This window comes from Ammospiza nelsoni, chromosome 18 (genome assembly GCF_027579445.1).
Source record: "Ammospiza nelsoni isolate bAmmNel1 chromosome 18, bAmmNel1.pri, whole genome shotgun sequence".
NCBI lineage: Eukaryota > Metazoa > Chordata > Aves > Passeriformes > Passerellidae > Ammospiza > Ammospiza nelsoni.
The window spans coordinates 12,266,711-12,288,481 of NC_080650.1; the positions used below are offsets into that span (position 1 = coordinate 12,266,711).

Here is a 21,771-nt window from a genome sequence, read left to right on the forward strand (position 1 = left end):
GTTCCTAGAGGGAAAGGCAGGAATTAATTTGGTATTTGAGGCTTGGGGGGTTTGGGGTCCGGTTGTTTGTTTTACCTGTTGGTTCCCCTCTGCTTTCTGGGGAAAGCAGCGTCGGGGCAAGGCTGGGAAAAAACCTAAATGCCTTGTGTTCGCTGCCAACTTTTGTCTGCCAGGAAATGGATTTGTTCTTTTGTGTAGGATTACAGGGAGCAGGATTTGCACAGCCAGAGCCACAGCATCCCTGATCCTGGTCAGGGATCCCTCCTCCAGCACGGAGAGCTGGCAGGAAAATCCTCCAGTTCCTTCAGCATGGATAGAACGGGAATCACCCCTTTAAAATCCCCGTGTTTGATAACATCCCTTCCAGCTTCGGAGCAACCGAGCGCTTCTCGGCAGGTTTAAATCCCAATTTACCAACTCATCAGCGCTTAATCAGCGGCAGCAGCGATCGTTCCCGCTCCGTTACCCGCAGACAATCGCACATCCCCAGCTCCCGGCCCCGGCAAAGGCAATCCCGGCTCCAGGAAAGGCAATCCCGGCTCCAGGAAAGGCAATCCCGGCTCCAGCAGCACTTTCCCCAGCTCTGGTGGCCACACGGATCTGTCCAAGGCCAGGCTGTGCGAATTTGGAGCAGCTGAAGCAGCCCCAGCCTCGATATTTTCCCACTCCTGTCCCGTTTTATCCCCTCTCTTTGCACCATGGATTAACTGATTTGGCTCCTCAGGGCCCTGCCAGGATGCAGAGGTGCCCAAAACTCGGCAGAAATAGAGGTTACAGCCCAAAAACGCGGGCAAAACCCTCCTGATGGCCAGAGCTATCCCTGCCTGGTCCTGCAGATAATTCCACCGGGAATCTCCATAACGAGGGATGCAAAGCCAGGCCTGGGGAAGGGGCCCTGTCAGGATCTGACTCAGAGCTCTGGCGGGCACAGCCTCCCCGAGGAGCCCGATCCCATCCCAGACTCATCCCAGCCCTGCTTTGGGGTGTTATTCACCCAATTTCACAGCTCATTAAAGCTTCCTGTGAGGATGAGCTGGCCAGAGCCGGGCTGGTCTCTCCATGCCCAAATCCCTGCTCGGCTCCCCCGCTGGCAAAACCCCGATTGTCCCCTCCCGGTTTGAGGGAGTGACACGAACAGCTCCAGCACGGCGCCATACTTGCAGTTTTTGCATTTTAAGCCGAACAACATTCCCTTCCCGCAGACGGTGCAGGTCTGAGACATCCAGTACTTGGTGGAAAACCTGTGGAGAGAAACACAGAGGGAGAGCTGAAGCCTCACTCATCCCCCCCAGCCCTGCTTCATCCTCTCTCTGCTGCCCTCAAACTCCGCTGCAGGTGTTGAGGAATTTTTCTAGGGATGCCAAAACACAACCCTGAGCCTTCCTTTGGTTCTGGAAGTCTGTTCCAAAGGAAATCTGTGAAAAATGCATGTATTTTATGGTTGGCTTTTCGTAAATATTAAAATGAGTATTATATGCGTTGTTTTAGAAAGTAATGCTGTATTAATTCTCTTGAGTAGTGTGTTAAATATAGTTTTAGGTTATAAAAATGGTTAAAATAGAAACGATGCTATGTAGGATACTTTCTTTAAAGAAAGGCCTTGCAGCGAGATAGCAGCCACAGGACACCTGAATCTTTCAGAGAAAGAGAATTTACTGCTCCATTATCAGAAGAAACGAACTTCTTCCCACCTTCAAGGCACTGTTAGGATTCAGAGGAAGAAGCTGACGCTGATCAGACAGAATCCTGTGTTTGAATGGAATTTATGCATCATGTATGAGGTGTATGAATATGCAACAGGTTGTTGCTTTTAAGGGTTAATCCTCTGTTAAGGTGGGTCCTTTTTCAGGCTCCTGCTGCCCAGAAAAAGGTACCCGGACTGTCTGTAACTCTTTGTATTTGTTGTCTCATATTGTCCTAATTCAATTTCTCCAAATTATTATTACTCTAATTGTATTACTGTTTTTATAACAATTTTATTACTATTAAACTTTTAAAATTTTAAAAACAAGTGATTGGCATTTTTCACAGAATCCAACCCCAACTCCCCGCGATTCCCACCCCAGACACCCCCAAAAACCCTGCTTGCCCTGGGCACCAATGTTTGCAGCTTCCTATCAAACAGCAGCACTCTTCCCGCTGCTTTTCCCTCTTCAGGGAGATATGGAAGGGTCCTGATCCAGAGATGGGGAATTTGCTGAAGGCTGGCAAGGTCACAGATAACACACAGATTTACTGATAGCAGCTCGAGCCTTATCTAAACCAGATCTGAACTGAAATGGAATTGAAATGGGCTTGGAGGACAGCACAGCCCAGCACGGGAGGGAGAAGGGGAATGTCCCCAATCTTGGTGTCCTGGAGCGGAGATGGGGAGGGAGATGCCCATCCCTCATCCCCCAGCACGGGGAGGGGCCCACCTGTGTTTTATGGAGTTTCCTAAATCCCGCCGAGGGATCTGCGGGGACCAGCGAGGCACTGACAGCGTATCTGCAGGGAGAGACCGGGAAAAACAGCGCTGGTAACAGCATCGAGAGCTGGGGTTCGATCTTTTGGGAAAGGGAGCAAAGGATGTGCAGAAAAAAAAAGGGATTTTCCTGCTATTTACCCCTGGAATGCCTCTCTGGAAAGCAGGAGAGCTCTGGGATTTGTGGGGCTGTGGGAATTGGGGTCTCCTGTCCCAGACCCCATTTGGGGTCTCCTGTCCCAGGTCCCATCACCAGTTTGGACCAGGGATGGGGAGAGGGAGAGGGTGCACCCATGTGCAGGCAGGGCGGGATTGCAAAACTTTTGGAATCACATCAGGACGTCCAAAGAGGAAAGGGAAAATAAAGCTGGAGCAGCAGCATCGTCAGTTTTTAATAAGACATCACGGCTTGAGGTGGCAGATGAGGAAAAGCTGAGTGCCAGCCACTCCAAAGGTGATTCCATTCCTGTTCCAGGGGAAGAACAGAGTTAAAATCAGCCCCTGGGCTCTCCTTCCAAGGGAAAAGTAGAAGAGGGATAAGGACAAAGAGGGAAGATCTCTGGCACCGATGGAGCAGGAAGGCAATCAGGAGCATGGCCATGCCTGCATTCCACCCCCTCCTTCAGCCTCGGCAAGGCTGGAAAAGCTGCTCCTCCTCCTCCTCTTCCTCCTCCTGGCCGCGGGAAAGGTCCTGCCCCGCAGGATGCCCAGCCCTGGAGCAGATCCATGCCGGGATCCAAGGCTGGATTTCCACTTGGGGATTTGCGAGGTTTCCCGGGCACCAGCGGTGGCTCCCGGCTGTTTGCTCAGAGCGCCAGCAAATCCCTGGCTAAACAGGCGCGGGATATTAGCCCAGGGAGCGGGGAGAGCCGCTGTTTGCTTTAATATCCCATTTTAATATCGGGGCTCTAATTGCACTCGGCGGCTGAAGGTTACATTTACATCCCTCTCCCCCGGGTTAGAAATGCTGGGGGCAGCCCAGGCTGATCCTGCCCCAGCACCTCCGACCTGCAGCAGCTCTGGATCCTTCTCTTCCTCCTGGTCATTCCTCAGGCAGAGGCGGCGATTGAGATGTCAGAACCACACAAGCATGGAATAGGTTGGGTGGGAAGGGACATTAAAATCGTCTCATTCCCATGGTTAGGGACACCTTCCACTGTCTCAGGCTGCTCCCTGGCCTTGGACACTGCCAGGGATCCAGGGGCAGCCACAGATTTTCTGGGAATTCCATTCCATCCTCTCCCCACCCTCCCAGGGAACAATTCTTTCCCAATAACCCATCCATCCCTGCCCTCTGACAATGGAAAGCCATTCCCTGTGTCCTGGCTTTATCCACCCGTGTAAAAAGTCGCTCTCCCTAATTTTCATAAGCTCCCTTCAAAGCCAAGGAGGGGAGTTGATGTCCCCAGCACCATATTGCCGATATTTTTGATATTTTTGATATTTTCTCACCAGTCTTTGTGGCAACTCACCCTCCACAACCTGCCAGGGGTGGGAATTTGGGCCACAAACCCCAGAGGTGAGTGACCCCTCCATGCCCAGCCCCCCTGAGCATCATTCCCCCCTCACTAAATCCTGTTAGAAAACTGAGTTGTCATCACCCCCCCTCACTAAATCCCATTACTAAACTGAGTTGTCATCACCCCTCCCTCCGACGCCGCTCCCTGAAGAGCCAAACACCCCTGGCCAGAGCAGCTCTTCTCCCGGAATTAAATTACAACCTCCGCGTTATCAGCCACAATTTATTCCCACTAACTTTCGGCTGGCCTCAATTAAATCCTGCCAGCTCGGCGAGGGGGAGAGGGGATGGAGGCAACGGCGACTGCTGAGCCTTTTAATTACTTTCTAAATGGGCTCGCTGCAAAAATGTATTGAAGTGTAGCGGGGATTTTGACCTCGTAACATAAATGAGCCCGACGTGACTCACAGCTAATTACCTTCATTAGCGGCAGCGAGCCACGTAGGATGGCGGCGTTTAACAATAGAGCCGCTGTTGGCAGGAGGGGAAAAGCAGCGGAGCGGGGCAGGAGGGCAGGGAGAGGCACCGGGGACCAGCCCCGAGGGTTTGGGGGGCTCTGGGGTTAATTGGGAAGTCCCCCCTTTACCCGGATTCCTGGCAGGGTTAACTCGGGGGGATGCTTAGAGGGAGATGCAGCAGCCTCCCCCCAGCGCAGGAGGAATATTCTCATTGAACCCCCCCCCCCAAATTACCAAAATTAGCGTTAATTACAAGGGGGAAACCCTCATGAGCAGGTCTTGGTTCAGGGTGGGACGGTCGGGCTTTGTTATGGGGACTTTGTGATGGAGACTTTGTGATGGAGAAGTGACGGCGGGATCGGATGATGCTTGCAAGCTTTGAGGCGTGACAGCGGCTGCATCTCCTTCATCCTCCCTCTCCTCCATCCTCCTTCTCTCCCTCTCTCCTGTGCCCCGGAGCTGCCCCCCTGCCAGTGATTACTTAAAACCTTTATTTATCACCAGCAGCCTCCTGCCTGCCTCAAAAATCCAAATTCTCCGGCCATAATCCCCCTCACCTCATACCCCCCGCTCCGAGCTGGCATTTCACTGGGCACAAGCGGAATCTCGCATTGTGGCACCCACTGAGCAGCCCCATGGGCACTTCCCCCAGTCATCCACCCCATCCGTGCCTCCCGAAGGGTTCCCAAAAGCCAAACCCTGCTTCCCGATGTGACAGCCCAGCCAGGGAGTGCCACACCGTGTTTTCCTTCGCAAAGGGCAGGGCTCCTGCTTGGCTCATCCCAAAATCAACAGCAGCGCTTGATGGGATCAGCTGTGCCGGGGAAGGGGAAAACCGACCGGAGGACGGGTGACAGCCACCTCCGGCGTGTCGCTGACAGGCGACACGGCACAGAGCGCTGGCGGCCGCTCCCCGGCAGTGACAGGCAGCTGTGACAGCTCCTGAGTGGCACCCGGCGCCTCGGAGGTGACGGGGACGCGGCGGCGCTGCCGTGGCCGTGACGGCCTCGCTGCCCCCGCTGCTGTCCCGGCAGAGCCAGGGTGGGGGAGAGTCTGTGGAGCTTCCGAGAGCTCCATGGAGGATTGAGACTTAACATCAGTGTAGTGTATGATAGAGATGATTCATGCTACTAATATATAAAATATTGTAAGATCCAAACTATGTCTTTTGACCACCCTAGGCAGGAACAGCGTCTTACTGATATTCATCCAGTTCCCTGATGACGTTAAGATAATATCAGGTTCTTTAATGTAAGAATGAAACCTGGGTGATGATCACCGACTTCCCCAGGTCGACAGGACCACTAAAGAGTGATGATCACCCCGAAGATTGCATCTGCCACCATGATTACCGGCACCCTGTTACATGTGAATGCTTACTTCCACAAAGTTCTCTGACAGTATCTAGACACCTGAATATAGTAGAGGTGGCCTTTGAGTCCTAGTAAAATACCTGTATTGTACTTGAATATCTGTAAGTAAAAGGAAAGGGGGAAATATAGTACTTGAATATCTGTATATAGGCCTTGCCCCAGTAGGTCCCAGTTGTTCTTGATGGGCTGCAGCTGTGATGTCCTTAATTGGGTGGCAGCTGTGGCTAATGAAGATAACTGGGATTAAAGGGGGTGGATTGGCTGGTCAGGGAGAGCCTTGGAGGAGCCCTGATGAAGAAGCAGGAACAACACTGCTGTGAAGAGATGCCTGTGAGAAAACCACCCAGAAGGTATGGGACTCTAGAAATCTAATAACAACAGTATGGGACTCCAGAAATATGACTACAACAACTGGTGACCCCGACGTGATGGAGATATGCAGCCTGAAGAGCTGTGGAAGGTATGGGACTTTAGAAATATGATAACAGCAATATAGTAACAACACCTGGACTGGACTTTTGTCTAACTTTCCACATGTAAAGCCCCGGTTCTGCATGTGAAGGGACACAAAGAACAGTTGGTCATCTCTGCTGCAGGCAGAATAAACTGTACAAGAACTCGCTGCTGAAGCAGCATTTGTGAACCAAAGGGGAGACTCTGACATTTTGGAGGTCGGATCCAGGTTCACCCAGCGCCGAACCCGGGCTGCCCTTGGCTGTGGTGGTTTTTGATGACCGAACTTCGGTCTCGATGACAAATTAATAAATCTTTGCTAAATTTTCTTATAAGTTTGGCTCTCGATTTTATCATTTATAACAGTAGGAACTGCTGAGTCATGATGAGACAGCAAAATAAGCTCCTGTCTTCTACCCCTTGCCCCATAGCTTATTTCTGTAACCCCATAGGTCACTTTTCCCCTAACCCTTACTATTGGACAAGTTTGGATCCCCCTACACCCTATAAAAAGGAGCTGTTTTAGCCCATCTAACAGAAGAGCTGTCACTGGACCCTTCACAGACTCCCCAATAAACCATCACTGTGGAACTGCCAGGACCTCTCCTTCTCCTCTCTCGCATCTGCTGCAGCCTCAGCCAAGGGCTCCCTACCTAGCAAGCAAAGAGCTGAAATCCTGGGAGAGCTGAGAATCACTAAAGAGCTGAAATCACTGAGCTTGCTAAGGGTAGCCTGTGGCTGTGAGCTGACCGGGTATTTGGGCACTCTGTCCCCCAGAGGGACTGAGTTATTCGGACCATCCTGCATGGCTCGGTGATAAGGCCAAGATCGGGGTCTTATCACCAGGTGAATTCTGGTTGGGCCCCAGCTGGGCTACCTGGGCGTGTCCTGAATGGAGAAAAGCACTGGAGCTTCCCCATTTTGTTATTTTGGGGTTGCACCTTCCTTGGGGTGGGTGGGGATGCCCTCAGAGAGTCCCAAAACCTCCCCAAGTATGTTGTAAATCAAAGGCGATGAAGGGGAGAGAGAATGATGCATCTGAGTCCATCATCAGAAGGCTTGATTTATTATTTTATGATATATATTATATTAAAACTATACTAAAAGAATAGAAGAAAGGATTTCATCAGAAGGCTGGCTAAGAATAGAAAAAGAAAGAAGGATAACAAAGGTTTGTGGCTTGGGCAGAGAGTCCAAGCCAGCTGACTGTGATTGGCCATTAATTAGAAACAACCACATGAGACCAATCACGGATACACCTGTTGCATTCCACAGCAGCAGATAATCAATGTTTACATTTTGTTCCTGAGGCCTCTTAGCTTCTCAGGAGGAAAAATCCTAAGGAAAGGATTTTTCATAAAAGATGTCTGTGACACAAGGACACCTGGAGCACCTTCCAGGGGTGGCAGCAGTTCTGAACCCCAGAGATGGGCACTGCTTTGTCACAATTGTCCCTTCCTCATCTCCTGGCCCCTGTCTGGATGGCAGGGAGCTGGTGGGAGCTCTGTGTTATCCATCACAGAGACAGCCTGATAAACAAACCCTCCTTCCCCTACTATGCAGGAAATGGATTTGTAGACTGCTCAGAAAAGACCATAATCCAACTCTACTACAGCAAACATGTTCCCATTATGAATGGGACAGAGAAAATCGATGGAAGTGGACTTGGTAAGAATCCCAGGATGAGTCACTGCAAAGCCAAGAAATGGCCAGGAGGCTTTGCAGTTATCCCAAACATTCCAAATGTCACCAAAATGCTCCCAAGGGGGGTGAGTCCCATGGAGACATTAAGAGGAGACACCAGGGTGGAGCCTCATCCCAAAAGAGTTCAACAGCAGAAGATATCCAGGATTAGGAATATCTCCACCACCAGGTGAAAATCCCAGTCCAGAGACAAATCATAATGTCCATGGAATGGTTTGGGTGGGAGAGAATCTTAAAGATGATCCATTCCCACTCCTGCCATGGGAGGGACACCTTCCACTGTCCCAGGGTTCTCCCAGCCCCATCCAGCCTGGCCTTGGGCACTGCCAGGGATCCAGGGGCAGCCACAGCTGCTCTGGGCACCCTGTGCCAGCTGTAGTGATGGAGTTCCAATGTCTCAGCTGTGGCAGCTCCAGGGACACTGTCCCAGTGTCTCCCCACCACCCTGGGTTTACTTCTCCATGGTCCCAGCTGGGAGCCAAGCACCCCAGGGAGATGCTCTGCAGCAAAATCCCTTCATGAGACATCCCAGGCCTTGCTTGTGCTTCTTTTAGGGCCAAAATAGGATGGGAGAGATCCCAGAGCAGCTGCTCCAGCAGCTTTCTCTCCCCAGGACAGAAATCAATGCAGGATTCAAGGTACAAATGCATCACCTGCTCCCTCCATGAGTGCATGTGGCAGATATTCCACATGGAATTTGGGAAGTGTCCCTGTCACATTCACATTTTCTCAAAAATCCCTTTGCCCAGGATTCTTCTCCTGGGAAGCTGAGAAGACTCAGAGAAAAAGGAAAACAATTCTTATCTCATTTGCTTCTCCTGTGTTTTGCCCATGTGGAATGTGTTTGAAGATTGTTTACCCACAGGTGATTGTTTCATTGGATTCTGCTGTGAGTTGTTTTCACTCTTTGGCCAATCAGGGCCAAGCTGTGTCAGGACTCTGGAGAGAGTCACGAGTTTTCATTATTGTCTTTTTAGCATTCAGTAAGTATCTTTTCTGTATTCTGTAGTATAGTATTCTTTCATATAATGTAATATCATAAAAAAATAAATTTGCCTTCTGAGAACATGGAGTCAAATCCTTCCTTTCCTTCCCTTCCTTCCTCTGGGAACCCCACAAACACAGTTTCTGTCCATGTGGGGGGTTGGAATAGGATGTAGGATGGCCTTTGAGGTCCCTTCCACCCCTGTTGATCACAGCCAGCTCCAGTGGGTGCAAGGATAACTCAGTATGGATCCAGCAGGATGAAACCAAAGCTGGGCTGGAGCAGATGGGATAATCTGAAGCAGGAGCTGCTCCCAGAGCATCTTTCCAGTAAGGAAAGAATCCCTTTCTAATGCAGTTCCCTTTTCCAAGGTGACAATCCCATTTACCCAGCTCAAATGCCATGTTCAGCTGCCTTAAATCCTCACATGGGGATGTCCCCCCTCCCCAATTTGCAGCCTTGCAGGCTCAGTTAGGCTCATCCAGACAAAGCTGTGCCCTCCAACTCTGCTGCCAGGGTGGGAAACCCTCTGGAGCCTCACTGCCAGCTGTGGCCAGATGTGGCTGCAGGGATCTGCCAGCACAGCTGGGGAGTGCTCCTGCCACAGCCTGTGCGGGGCAGGGTCAGGGTCCCCAAGAAAGGAGGTTCCCTTTGGGAAGTTCCCTCCTGGAGGTGGCTGGGGCTGGGACAGCAGTGGGGAGGAGTGTCCCCCCACAAAGCCACCCCAGCACTAGCAGTGGGGTGACCATGGGTGGCACTGGGTGCTTCCCCATGTCACCTTCAGCACCACTGCCACATCCTTGGGTCCAGCCTGGTGCTTTCCAAAGGAAAAGCTGGATTTAGGGCTCTGGGAATCCCACCCCAACCCAATGGACATTTTCCTGGATCCCTGTCCTCCAGGCCTGCCTGAGGTCAGCCCTTCAGGGGCTCTGCCAGGAGCTGGGGGGGCTCAAGGAGCCCTGGTGGCATCTCAGCCACCACTTGTCACTTGGCCACGCCTGGCTGGGATCCTGCCCATGCTCAACACCATAAACTGCAAATTCCACACTCACAAAGCCAAGGGGAAGAGGCAGGACCAAGAGAATCCCCCCAGCGCAGAACAGAGGCACAGTGGGTGTGATGGAGGTGTCACACAGGACTGGGCAGGGAGGGGACAGCCCTGGAGACCACATTTAACCAGTTGTTCTACAATTTCTGAGGGGCAGCTTGGGTCTCTGCTCCCTGTGACAGTGACAGGAATGGCTGGAGCTGTGCTGGGAGGTTCGGGTGCAGATCAGGGCAAGGTTCTTCCCCCAGAGGGTGCTGGCACTGCCCAGGCTGCCCAGGGAATGGGCACGGCCCCGAGGCTGCCAGAGCTCCAGGAGCCTTTGGGCAGCACTGCCAGGGATGGACAGGGTGGGATTGTTGGGGGTCTGGGCAGGGACAGGAGCTGGATCAGTGATCCCTGAGGATCAACTCAGGATATTCCACGATCCTGTCATTCCCCCAGCCAGATTTGCTGGAGGAAGAGGCTCCTTCTTGCAGCTCCCTCCAGCCCTCTGTGAAAATCCATTCCCATCAGGACAAAGGGATGTTAAAAATCAGAGGGAAGCATCCAAACCCTCTGCTGATCCGGGCCAGGGATGACTCAGATGGGAATGTGCTCCTGCCAGGAGCAGCAAGGCTGTGGAACAGAAATCATGGAGAGACAGCCAGGGAGGGACAGGGCCTGCCTGGGCTCCCCTCACCCACCTCCAGCTGACAACAACAACAATTTTTGTGTTTCCATGCTTAGGGAAGCAATTCCACAGCAGCACAGAGCACCTGGGTGCTGCTGTGCTGCTCCCACAGGGGGAAAAGGGAAGAGGGATTTTTAGAAGAAAACATAGGGATGGGGTATGGTGGAGAGCTCAGTTGTTGAACCACCACAAGGATGGGGACAGGGAATTCTTGGGATGTAGGGAGGGCTTGGAGCAACCAGCTCCAGTGGGAGGTGTCCCTGCCCATGGAGAGGGATGAGCTTCAAGCTCCCTTCCAGCCCAAATTATTCCATGATTCTGCTCCCTACAAACAAACATCTGCCCTGCTTGGTGTAACTCCCACATGGACGTTGATCCTTCAAGGACCAAACAGTGTGGAAGAGGTTTCACAGTAACTTCTGTGAGCCAGAGAGAAGTTTGGTGAGAGGATCCATGTTTACCTCTGAAAGAATTTCCTACCAAGGTCGTTGATAAAGAAACCAAAAAAGAAGGATAAATAAGAGAAACCTGCAACTGCCAGTTCCAATGAGCACTTTGACTTTCCTGACCAATGAGTAAAGTATAAACTAACGAGCTTTGTAGGAATGTATAAAAAAGCATGCATGCTGTAACAAAAAGAGGTTTGAAGCCTCCTGCAAACGGAGTGGGTTGCTTTGCAGGGATCAACCAGCTGGGGAAACCCAGCTCCCATCCAGCCCAGCAAACATTCCCAGCAGCCAGGGAGGTCGGAGGAAATGAGAGGAGACACCTCTCTGGCAGGGTGAGTCACTTGCCAGCCCATCACTGCCATCGCGTCCCGCTGCGGCCGTGCCACGTCCCATCAGGATGTCACAGCACGGCACAGAGCCCAACACTGAGCAAAACTAATCCAAGGAGACACTCCAGGGAGGGCTGGGAGTGGGGTTTGGTCTGTGATTCCTGCTCTGTTGGTCTGGGCTGTGAGCTGAGCACTGACAATTCCGTGTGGGAAACAGCAAAGCAGAAATGCCCCTTGGTCCGGGCAAACCTGGAGCGGGGTGTTGGAAATCTCTGGGAACAGCATGCAGAGCTCCTGCCAGGTGCCACTGTCCCCAAAGGCAAAGGGACAGGGGGAAAAGGGCAGCAGGACTGGCTGGGTGAGCCCTCAGTGACCCCAGACTGCCAGGGAAGGGGAAAGGAAGAAGGGGAAAGGAAGAAGGGGAAAGGAAGAAGGGAAGGGAAGGAAAAAGGAAAAAGGAAAAAGGAAAAAGGAAAAAGGAAAAAGGAAAAAGGAAAGGAAAGGAAAGGAAAGGAAAGGAAAGGAAAGGAAAGGAAAGGAAAGGAAAGGAAAGGAAAGGAAAGGAAAGGAAAGGAAAGGAAAGGAAAGGAAAGGAAAGGAAAGGAAAGGAAAGGAAAGGAAAGGAAAGGAAAGGAAAGGAAAGGAAATCTGTCTGCAAGCCCTCTGGCTGCAATCCTTCTCCAGCCTGCTTCTTGAGCAGGAAGAATGAGTGGAAGACCCCAAAACAAGCCAAGAAGGCATTTCCAGAAAGGAAACAAGGGAAAAATCCAGGGAAGGGACAGTGACAGAAACCCAGCCTGGTGTGGAGTTGGAGAAAGTTTTAGCTGAGGAACAAGAGGCAAAGGGAGCTTGGCTGGGAATCACTCCCAGCAGCTGCCACATGTTTCCTCCAGGGAAGTTTTTCTTGGGCCAAGAGCCACGCCTGCCTTGGGAAAGTTTCAATCTCTGTGGAATTCATCCCAGCACTGGTGTGGGACCAGGAAATGAGGGCCAGGCTGTTCCTCCCAGACCTGGGTGCGCTCATGGAGCCAAACCCAGCCGGTGAGTGCCACCAGCGGCATCTCCTGGGAGAGGACAAACCCCTGCCAGGTGGGATCAGCTCCATGGCGCTTGCACCAGGACTGGCTTCCCAAAACTCCACATCAGCTCCACATCCTGAGGGATTGAGCAGCTCTGCCCTTGATGTCAAAGCAAGGACCCAGGAGAGGTTTAAACACAGAGGTGAAACCACAAAGGTTTACAAACCCACCCACAGAAAAGTCACTTTTAGGTGACATCCTGGCAGTGCCACCACCCCAGACAGCACAAAAACCTCCGTGGCCTTCCCAAAAAAAACCAGAAATAATCAAGCTTTTGGGGCTATCTTTGCCCACAGATCTCTAAACACCAACACGAGGCACCTCCACAAGGGCTGGGCTCATTCCACAATGCTCAACCCATGTCCTCCAAACTCCGCAGTCCCACCCCCTGCCTGGCACCGCCCAGCCCTGGCAGGGGCACCCGAGGGGGCACTCACTCGCAGAGAAGGTGGCGTCGGTGTGCACGGGCGGCGTGGAGGGCAGGAAGGGCGGGTAGCCCACGAAGAAGGAGCGCAGGGAGCGCTCGGAGAGCAGCGGGGAGCGCTGGGCCGGGATGTTCTCACAGCTCCCCACGCTGTTGTGGATCTTGAGGTTCAGGGGCTTGTTCTTCTTCTTGACTCTGGGAGGGAAGAGAGGGAAAAGGAGGGAGAAGTGAAGGGAAAGGAGTTGGGGATGGGATGGTGGCACCCGTGGGATGGAAGTGCTGTTGCATCATCTCCCGTGTGATAATTAATGCAGCTTCCCCGTGGGAATTCCCAATCCCTCCCCACCATCAAACAAAAGCAATTTTCACTTTTCACAACATTCCAGAGCTTTTCCTCTTGAGAACATGGGTGAAGAAAAACAACATTTGGTCCAAAAGCTCATCAGCCTCAGCCTTGCTGACCTTGTCCAATCCCCTAAATGGTCGCATTTAATGTCACTACATCAAATAAAGGGCCCAAGCAAGGGTGGGCTGCAGTGGAGAGTGTGAGGGGCCCCAAGAGAATCCCAGGAACCACCACAGGGCCATGGTGTGGACAACCCAAAACACTGGGTGAAGTTCCTCACAAATGAAATTCTGCAGAGCAGGAGGAGGAGTTGCCTGCTCTGTCAGTCCAATCTCCCTCCTGTCCCATTTTTCCACACTGGGACAAGGCCCAGCGTTGTTCTGCTGGCTCAGATGATCCCAAAGCTGCACCAGACTGGAAGGCTTTGGGATGCAGAGTGACTCTGGCAGCTCAGATGGGCCGGGCTGCAGGATCCTGGCACTCAGAGCTGCTCCAGCTCATCCACTCCGGCTGCCACGGAGTGAGGAGCAGAGAGAGCCCTGGGAAAGGCAGCTCAGCCCGCTGGGGATCTGCAGAATCTGGGACAGAGATCCTTGGAGAGCATCCTGGCACTGCAACACCTCAAGAATTCCTGGAATGCTCCATCCATAATCCCTGCATCCCAACTGGAGCACTGCATCCAGCTCTGTGTCCCAGCACAGGAGGGACCTGGAGCTGCTGGGGAGAGCCCGGAGGAGGCACCAGAGATGCTGCAAGGGCTGGAGCCAGGCTGGGAGAGCTGGGGGTGCTCACCTGGAGAGGAGAAGGCTCCAGGGAGAGCTCAGAGCCCCTTGCAGGGCCTGAAGGGGCTCCAGGAGAGCTGGAGAGGGACTGGGGACAAGGGATGGAGGGACAGGACACAGGGAATGGCTCCCAGTGCCAGAGGGCAGGGCTGGATGGGATATTGGGAATTGTTCCCTGGCAGGGTGGGCAGGCTCTGGAGCTGAGCATGTCCCACCACTCCCAGTGGTGCCCGGGGGCATCTGGCCCTGCCAGGCAATAGGAAATGGCCTTTAATGAAGAAAATTAAACCATCCTCTAATAAGTTAATTATTTCCTCACACAGGAAAGCTGCTGCTGTGTTTAGGGTGGCTGCAAGGACCTCTTTGGGCTCAGGATGGGGTGGATGTTCCAGGCTGGTCCAGCTGAGCTGCTCTCCTGGCTTGGAACTCCTTGGGGTCAGCCCCACAGCGGATGGTCATGGAGCCATGGAATGGCTTGGGTGGGAAGGGACATCAGAGATCATTAAAGGACATGGACAGGGACACCTCCCACTGTCCCAGGGTGTCCCAGCCCCAGTGTCCAGCCTGGCCTTGGGCACTGCCAGGGATCCAGGGGCAGCCACAGCTGCTCTGGGCACCCTGTGCCAGGGCCTGCCCACCCTGCCAGGGAACAATTCCCAATTCCCAATATCCCATCTAATCCAGCCTGGTGGCTCCAAATCCAGTCCATCCCCTGCACTGATGCTCTTCAACCCCAACCCCACCACGGGGTTTCCACTTAAAGTCCCAGCTCTGCTCCCCTGGCCTGGCCCCAGCCCCCCTGAGCTCAACCCCGGCCCAAAGCCCTTCCTGAGAGGCAGTGATTAAGCACTAATCTCGTTTTTTTCCACCCATAAATCAGTTCCAGACCAAATATTTACTGCGAGCATCATTTCCTCGCCAAGCAGTGCTGCTGACAGCTCTCATTATTAGGAAGGATGAGTGATTTTGGACAGAGAGATATTTTTTTTTCCTCTCTCTGTTTTTTCAGGAGAAGAAAAATAATAAAGAATAATAAACACCAGGATCCAAGTGGGTGACTGGGCTGGCTGCCCATCCTCCCATGGCTTTGATCCCTGTCCTGAGGGAAGGGGGGCAAGGACTGAAGCCTGGAGAGGAGCAGGAGCATCCATGGAAAACTCCTTGGCACAGGGGTTCACAGGGACAGGGATCCTGTCCCCTGGCTTGGGGACAAGCAGTGTCTGAGGGACATGGAGCAAACCCAGCCTTGTTTGGGGCTTCTTGGGCAAAAAAGGGTCAAAAATCATCCTTGAGGCAGGAATGGAGGGTGAGGCCAGTCATGGGCACCTCATAAAGGACTTGTTGCCATGAGGGATCATCCATCCATGGATCCATCCATCCATCCATCCATCCATCCATCCATCCATCCATCCATCCATCCATAATCCATCCTAAACTAAACTACACTAAACTACCAACCAACAAAACAAAACCAAAACAAAACAAAAAACCCCAAGGTAAAACATCAGCCTAATTTCAATTTTCCATAGGGGTAAGGCCCAAGACAGCCCTTTTTCAGGAAAGGGAGGCAGGAGTATGGAGCAGATATTTTTTATTTTGGCTCCAAAGGGTTTTGAGGGAGCAGAGAGAACCACACCTGGTCCATCTCAAGGCTTGGAGCTCTCCAAAATCTGGGAGATGCCCACAGCACCCTCCAGGGATGGCAGGAAAATGCCACCATGGGCCAAGGTCGGTCACCTTTCCGTCCAGATTTGGAGCAGATCCCAAAATCTGGACATCCCCACAATTTTTTTTCTTCTCTCCGTGGTTGTCCCACCCTCTTCCCTGCTCCAGGAGGCTCCAAATCTGGGTATTCCTGGGATTCTACCCCTCACTGCAGGTCCCCAGCAGCACATCAGGGTCAGCCCCTGCTCCACACAGCCCTTGGCTTCCCAAACCTTTCCCAAAATCTCAACCCTTGGCACAACGTGAGCACACCCAGCATCCCCCTCTCCTTCACCTCTCACCACCCTATAACCCTCTGCAGACCCAAATTCCTCATTTTTCCTCATTTTTCCTCCTTTTTTCCGTGGAGCATTGGGGTTAATTCCTGCCTCGGGATGCTCGAGAAAATCAGTGCAGACAGAGATTCCTTCTCAGATAGGCGAATGCCAACGATTGGGGCCATAATTTCATGCAGGAATTTGTTAAATATATAATGATGGATGGAAAAAAAAAAAAAAAGAAAACGGGGAATAAAAAAAATAATTAAAAAAAAAAAAAAAAAAAGGCGAGCGAGTTTGAAGCGTTTAATGCAAATCCCTTGAGGTGTCAATCCCGCCTGGATGGCTCATCCCCGCCTGCTCGGTGGGATCAGTCAAACGCTTATCACCGGCTTGGGGAGGGGGAAAATAGAGGGTTTCAACAGGAGCTGAAAAACAGGAGCAGACAGCGCGACAAAGGGCCCGTCACCGCTGCCAGGGGAGGGCAGGGAGTGACAGAGGGATGCTGCAGGAAGGGTGGGGATGATTGCTTGGGATTTCACAGAAAGGAGCCCGGGGAGGTTTTGCCCTGCTGGGATGTCCTGGGCTGGTTTGGTGGCTGGAGGAGCAGGATGTGCTGGGAGAAGATGGAATGTGAGGGTGGGCACAGTGGGATCTGTGTTTTACAGGGAGTAAAAATCCATCACTGTGGTGCTGTGGTGCACCTGGAATGTGGCTGGTCCCAGAAAGGATCCCAAAGAGGACACCCCAACCATTCCCCAGCCCTGGCAGTGCTCATTTCCATTCCCAAGTCTTAAAAAACCTGGAAATCGAGTCAATATTTTCAGGGCTGTTATACTTCTGGAGTATGGCTGATCCCAAAAAACATCCCAAAGAGGACACCCTCATCATTCCTCAGCCCCTGGCAGTGCTCATCTCCATTCCCAACTCTTAAAAAACCTGGAAATTGAGTCAATGTTCACAGGGCTGTGATGCTTCTGGAATATGGCTGATCCCAAAAAGCATCCCAAAGGGAGCACCCCAACCATTCCTCAGCTCTGGCAGGGCTCATCTCCATTCCCAACTCCTAAAAAACCTATAAATCAAGTCAATGTTCACTGTGATGCTCCTGGGATATGGCTGATCCCAAAAGCATCCCAAAGAGGACACACCAATGAGCCCCTGGCACTGTTCATCCCCATTCCCAACTCTTAAAAAACCTGGAAATCGAGTCAATGTTCACTGTGATGCTCCAGGAATGTGGCTGATCCCAAAAAGCATCCCAAAGATGACACCCCAAACATTCCCCAGCCTCTGGCAGGGCTCATTTCCATTCCCAACTCTTAAAAAACCAGAAATCCAGTCAATGTTCACTGCGATACTGTGACACTCCTGGAATATGGCTGATCCCAAAAAGCATCCCAAAGGGAACACCCCAACCATTCCCCAGCTCTAGCAGGGATCATCTCCATTCCCAACTCTTAAAAAAACAGAAATCCAGTCAATGTTCACAAGGCTGTGATGCTCCTGGGATATGGCTGATCCCAAAAAACATCCCAAAGAGGACACCCCAACCAGCCCCTGGCAGCGCTCATCTCTTAAAAAACCCAGAAATTCCCAAATCTTAAAAACCCTGGAAATCGAGTCAATATTCTCAGGGCCGTGATACTTCTGGAGCATGGCTGATCCCAAAAAACATCCCAAAGGGAACACCCCAAACTCTGGCAGGGCTCATCCTCCATTCCCAACTCTTAAAAGTCCCGAAAATCCAGTAAGTAGCCACCTGCTCTGCAGGCATTTGTTGTCACTCCCATTCTTATTGCCATCTAAAAGAATTAAAACGGGTTTAATTTAAGATTGAGCCACAAGGCAGGAGCCAGAGCCAGGTGATGTTTTATTCACCACTTTGCTCCTCGTCAGCACACACCAATTTCCACACAAGCTCTTAAAGGAAGGGAAATAGAGTGGGAGAAAAAAAATAAAAATAAAAATCCTCTCCTCGGTATTTCAGCTGTAAAGGATTAAAGATCGCTGCAGTCTGGCCGGGATTCAGCCCCAAAGATCTGTGGCTTTTGGAGTGCTTTAATTGCACAACATGCCCGATTAAATCAGAGGAAGGAGCAGGTGAAGTGCTGCCCCCGTGCCTCCTCCACCAGCAGCACCCACTGGAATGGGAAAAAAGGGAATAAAACACTCAGAATCAAGCACTCAGATTCACTCTGGCATTGTCTGGAATGGCAAAAAAAGGGAAGAAAACACTCAGATTCAAACCACTCAGATTCACCCTGGCATTCTTTGGAATGGTAAAAAAAAGGAAGAAAAGCCTTAGATTCACTCTGGCATTCTTTGGAATGGCAAAAAAAAAAAAAAAAAAAAAAAAAAAAAAAAGGAAGAAAACATTCAGATTCACTCTGGAATTCTTTGGAATGGCAAAAAGAAAAAAAGGAAGAAAACACTCAGATTCAAAACACTCATATTTGCTCTGACATACTTTGGAATGGTAAAAAAGGGAGAAAACACTCAGATTCACTCTGGCATCCTTTGGAATGGGAAAAAGGGGAAGAAAATCCTCAGATTCTGGCATTCTTTGGAATGGCAAAAAAAAAGGGAAGAAAAGCCTTAGATTCACTCTGGCATTTTTGGAATGGCAAAAGAAAGGAAGAAAACACTCAGAATCACTCTGGAATTCTTTGAAATGGTAAAAAAGGGGGGAAGAAAACACTTAGATTCACTCTGACATTCTTTGGAATGGTAAAAAAAAAAAAAAAAAAAAAAAAAAAAAGGAAGAAAAGCCTCAGATTCACTCTGGCATTGTTTCAGGCAGGAATGATTGAATGATTTGGTGGGAAGGGAGGGAGCTTGAAGGTGATTTTATCCCAACCTTGCCATGGGCAGGGACACCTCCCTCTGTCCCAGGGAGCCAGGGGCAGCCACAGCTTCAGTCTGTGCTCACAGGGAAAAATTCCTAATTCCCAATTTCCCATCCATCCCTGCAGTGGGAAGCCATTCCCTGTGTCCTGTCCCTCCTTGCCTTTACCCCCCTCCAGAATTTCTGCCACTTTTCCCTTCCTGTTCCCATACTGGCACACAGATGGCAAAATCCGACCTTTTTCTCAAATAAACCATTAAAAACCCCACCCTGGCTGAGGAGTCTGAGCATTCCCAAACGGCCTTGGGGATTTGGGATCACAACCAAAATTTGGGATCACAACAGCTGGAGCTGTCTCAGCACCAGGTCACATTTGGCACCAGGACCAACACACAGCTCCATGCCCAGTGCCACCCCACGTCCCAAATCCCCCTGGTGCACTCAGGGTGGCACCAGATTCTGAAGGATTTTCAGCACTCAAGGCTTTTGAACCTGCCTGAAAAGCTGAAATTCCTTCATTCTCCACCCAAACCTGAACAGGCTCCACACTCCTGAACAAGCTGGGCTTGAGATAAAGAAATAAACACAGAATATCCTGCAGATGTTCCATTTATCCTCCTCATTCCCATAAAGAGGCAACAATCCATCCCTCCCTCCCCTTGGCCAGAGGAAAAGCAGCTCCTTCATATCAAAGCCTCAGCACTTAAATATTTATCCAAGTGCCTGTCCCCACTTCCCTGGGTGCCTGAATTTCCAGGCTCGACTCTGACTGATCTATTATTCCCTTTTCCAAGCACAAGGTGGAACTTTTTTATTACAGCTGCAAATTATGAAGCTGGGAGATTCTTTGAAGGGAGTTTGAGCCAAACAGGTTTTATCCCCCCTCCTCCTCCTCCTCCTCAGGGCTGCAGGAGCAGCACTGGGAGCAGACAGGGGCAGGAAGGAGCTGGCAGAGGTAATTGCCAGGATCCTGGAGCTGGAGCTGTTTCTCATTAAGCCCTTTCTGTTTTCTTGGTTGCCACCGTTACGTTGCTTTGAGGGCGCTGGGGGTGAGCTGGGGCCAGCCAGGGCTGCTGGGGATGAGTTTCCTTCAGATGGAGAAACTTCCACAGGGATTCAGCCCCTCAATGGGGCACCCTGAGGGGGTTTCAACATCCCCAGACAACACAACCTCAGCCAGGTGGGGCAGATCCGCCCCAAACCTGGAATGGTTTGGGATGGAAGGGACCTTAAATCCCATCCCATTCCACCCCTGCCATGGCAGGGACACCTCCCATTGTCCCAGGCTGCTCCAATCCCTGTCCAGCCTGGCCTGAAAAACTCCCAGGGATCCAGGGGCAGCCACAGCTGCTCTGGGAGTTCCATCCCAGCCCCTCATCACTCTCCCAGGGAACAATTCCCAATTCCCAATATCCCATCCAGCCCTGCCCTCTGGCACTGGGAGCCATTCCCTGTGTCCTGTCCCTCCATCCCTTGTCCCCAGTCCCTCTCCAGCTCTCCTGGAGCCCCTTCAGGCCCTGCAAGGGGCTCTGAGCTCTCCCTGGAGCCTTCTCCTCTCCAGGTGAGCACCCCCAGCTCTCCCAGCAGAGGGATGGGTGGCCTGAAGACCACAGAGATTGCCACAGGACCATCCAGTGCCACCCCTGCCATGGGCAGGGACACCTCCCACTGTCCCAGGCTGCTCCAACCTGGCCCTGGACATACCATGGATCCAGGGGCAGCCACAGTTCCAGAGCAGAGGAGCTCCAGCCCTTGGAGCACCTCTATGGCCTCTCTGGGCTCCCTGCTTTTGGTTTTCATCCCATTATTGCCAAGGAATCCCCTGGAACTCTTGGGCCACCACTGAAGGTCAGGAGAAGCTCCCACCAACATCCTGAACACTAAGAAGGGAACAGGGGAGCTGCTCCCTGACTGGAAACAGAGCTGGGCAGGGCTCAGGCAGCGCCAAGCCCACCAGTGGTCATTCCCATCCTGGCCAGCACTGCACACAGCCCTTGCCCTCCCCGTGCCCTCCCTCCCAGCCAGGAACGCGGTGCCACCTCTCCCAGGATGCTCATCCTGATCTAAATTCATCCTCACGCCCGTCTGGCTTCAAAAGGAGCCTCAACTCCTCATTAAAGGACACGGTGAGAAGTTTCTCCTCTGAGCACGGCTCTGGATGGAATAGCAGGGCCGTAATTAACATTAATGACACTCCTAAGGAGCGCCGCAGCCCAGAGCAGCGGGATCGTTCCAGCGCGGAGCCAGGTTGGAGCGGGGGCCACTCATCACTGTCACCTCACGGTGTGCAAAGCATCCTTTGGGGAAAGCTGGACACATTCCAGGGGCTGTGCTCAGCTCCACAGTCCGGCAGCAGCAGCGAGATTAATCAGGGGGATGATTTGGAAGCACAGGGAGAGATGCTGCTCGTTTTGCTCTCCAAATTCCTGTACTGCCCCTCGCTGGAGTTCCAGGCTGGGCTCTGGTCTCGGGATAAATAACAGCATGGAGATCATATGTCGCAGTCATTTTTCCGTGAAAAATCTTTTCTTTAGGATTTTTTTCCTCCTGAGAAGCTGAGAAGCCTCAGGAACAAAATGTAAACAATGATTATCTGCTGCTGTGGAATGCAACAGGTGCATCTGTGATTGGGCTCATGTGGTTGTCTCTAATTAATGGCCAATCACAGTCAGATGGCTCAGACTCTCTGTCCAAGCCACAAACCTTTGTTATCATTCTTTTCTATTCTTAGCCAGCCTTCTGATGAGATCCTTTTCTTCTATTCTTTTAGTATAGTTTTGATGTAATATCTATCATAAAATAATAAATCAAGCCTTCTGAAACATGGAGTCAGATCCTCATCTCTTCTCTCATCCAAG

General features: G+C 51.7%; 1 protein-coding gene across 1 annotated transcript in view; it reads right to left on the minus strand.

The window, feature by feature from the left end:
• The window catches only part of KSR2 (kinase suppressor of ras 2), an 83,631-nt gene that overhangs the window by 36,871 nt on the left and 24,989 nt on the right, over positions 1-21,771 (minus strand). The window contains 3 exon segments of the mRNA XM_059485219.1: positions 1,158-1,241; positions 2,418-2,487; positions 12,969-13,150. Of these exon segments, the coding sequence (XP_059341202.1) occupies positions 1,158-1,241; positions 2,418-2,487; positions 12,969-13,150 (336 nt within the window).